This window comes from Camelina sativa, chromosome 13, assembly GCF_000633955.1.
Source record: "Camelina sativa cultivar DH55 chromosome 13, Cs, whole genome shotgun sequence".
NCBI lineage: Eukaryota > Viridiplantae > Streptophyta > Magnoliopsida > Brassicales > Brassicaceae > Camelina > Camelina sativa.
The window spans coordinates 19,160,760-19,161,885 of NC_025697.1; the positions used below are offsets into that span (position 1 = coordinate 19,160,760).

Here is a 1,126-nt window from a genome sequence, read left to right on the forward strand (position 1 = left end):
AGTTCACTTTATATTAGTCATACAGGAACAAACATCACATAGAATATGAGTCAAAGAGAAGGCTGAAACTATATTCTTACAAGAAGACGAACTTTTTAAGATTGTTGTCTATGATGAGAAAAAGAATTCAGAAATGAAGTATGATGAGAAAAAGAATTTTACTATTTATGAAGCTGTGGTAGCGCAAAAGATTGGTCATAATGGATCCGGGATGAAGTGAATTGGCAGTGATGTTCACACCTTGTTCCTGTTTTAAGCATAACCAAAAAAAGATCAACAAATCTTCTTTCCTTTAGCTTTCTCTTTGGCATTTTGAATTGATATAATAATATTAACAAAATGACCTGCAAAATACTATTTTACCTTGAACTGCCAAGCGAGCTCACTAGCGTGCAATATGTTACAGAGCTTTGACTGACCATATGCTTGCAAAGTATTGTAACTATAGAGAAACGATGAGAGCAATATGGGTATGTTACTAGTTTACTACAAATTGAAAATCGAAAAGTAGTGAACAATACTATCACATAACAATCACCTTGCTTCGTCGTTTATTTTATCAAATCGAATCCCTTCCCCATAAGCAAATCGGTGACCTTCTGATGAGACAATAACAATTCTTCCTTCTCTATTGCTTTCATTAGCTGTTTTCTTCATTGTCTCCAAAAGAAGGTTCGTCAACAGAAAATGACCTGAAAAAAATTATACAAACATAAACAACCTAACATAGAAAATGTTCCTCATTACATTTCGAGTATCTCATGTTAACAAAAGTTCTACAAAGAAGCAAAAATGGAGGAGATCAAATGTTCTTCTAAACTAAACAAGTAAACATACCCAAATGATTGGTTGCAAACTGTAATTCAAAGTTGTCGCTTGAAAGCATGAAGGGACATGCCATAATCCCTGCATTATTGCTACAAAAACAAGAACAAGGACTAAGTCTGACTAACAAGTATTATTAACATTAAGTAATACAGCAATTTACTGAAACAAACAGTTAAGTTATGGATTTTACATAAGAAGATTCAAGGGTAGGTCCAAAGACTTGTACTCTGATGCAAAGCTCCTGACAGAAGCCATTGAGCTAAGATCTAACTTCATTACATCAATCTTAGCCTCAGGT

General features: G+C 33.7%; 1 protein-coding gene across 3 annotated transcripts in view; it reads right to left on the reverse strand.

Moving 5' to 3' along the window:
* Positions 1 to 1,126, reverse strand: part of LOC104737140 (short-chain dehydrogenase TIC 32, chloroplastic-like) — a 4,499-nt gene that overhangs the window by 1,545 nt on the left and 1,828 nt on the right. The window contains exons 3-8 of one of the 3 annotated variants that reach the window (XM_019234671.1): positions 1,019 to 1,119; positions 838 to 917; positions 539 to 692; positions 364 to 442; positions 159 to 247; positions 7 to 128 (exon numbers count right to left, since the gene is read on the reverse strand). In XM_019234671.1, the coding sequence (XP_019090216.1) occupies positions 77 to 128; positions 159 to 247; positions 364 to 442; positions 539 to 692; positions 838 to 917; positions 1,019 to 1,119 (555 nt within the window). In that variant the 3' untranslated portion in view covers positions 7 to 76. Of the gene's footprint in view, positions 1 to 6; positions 129 to 158; positions 248 to 363; positions 443 to 538; positions 693 to 837; positions 918 to 1,018; positions 1,120 to 1,126 lie in introns of those variants that run through there. The other 2 variants (XM_019234670.1, XM_010457246.2) reach the window with 2 other exon arrangements.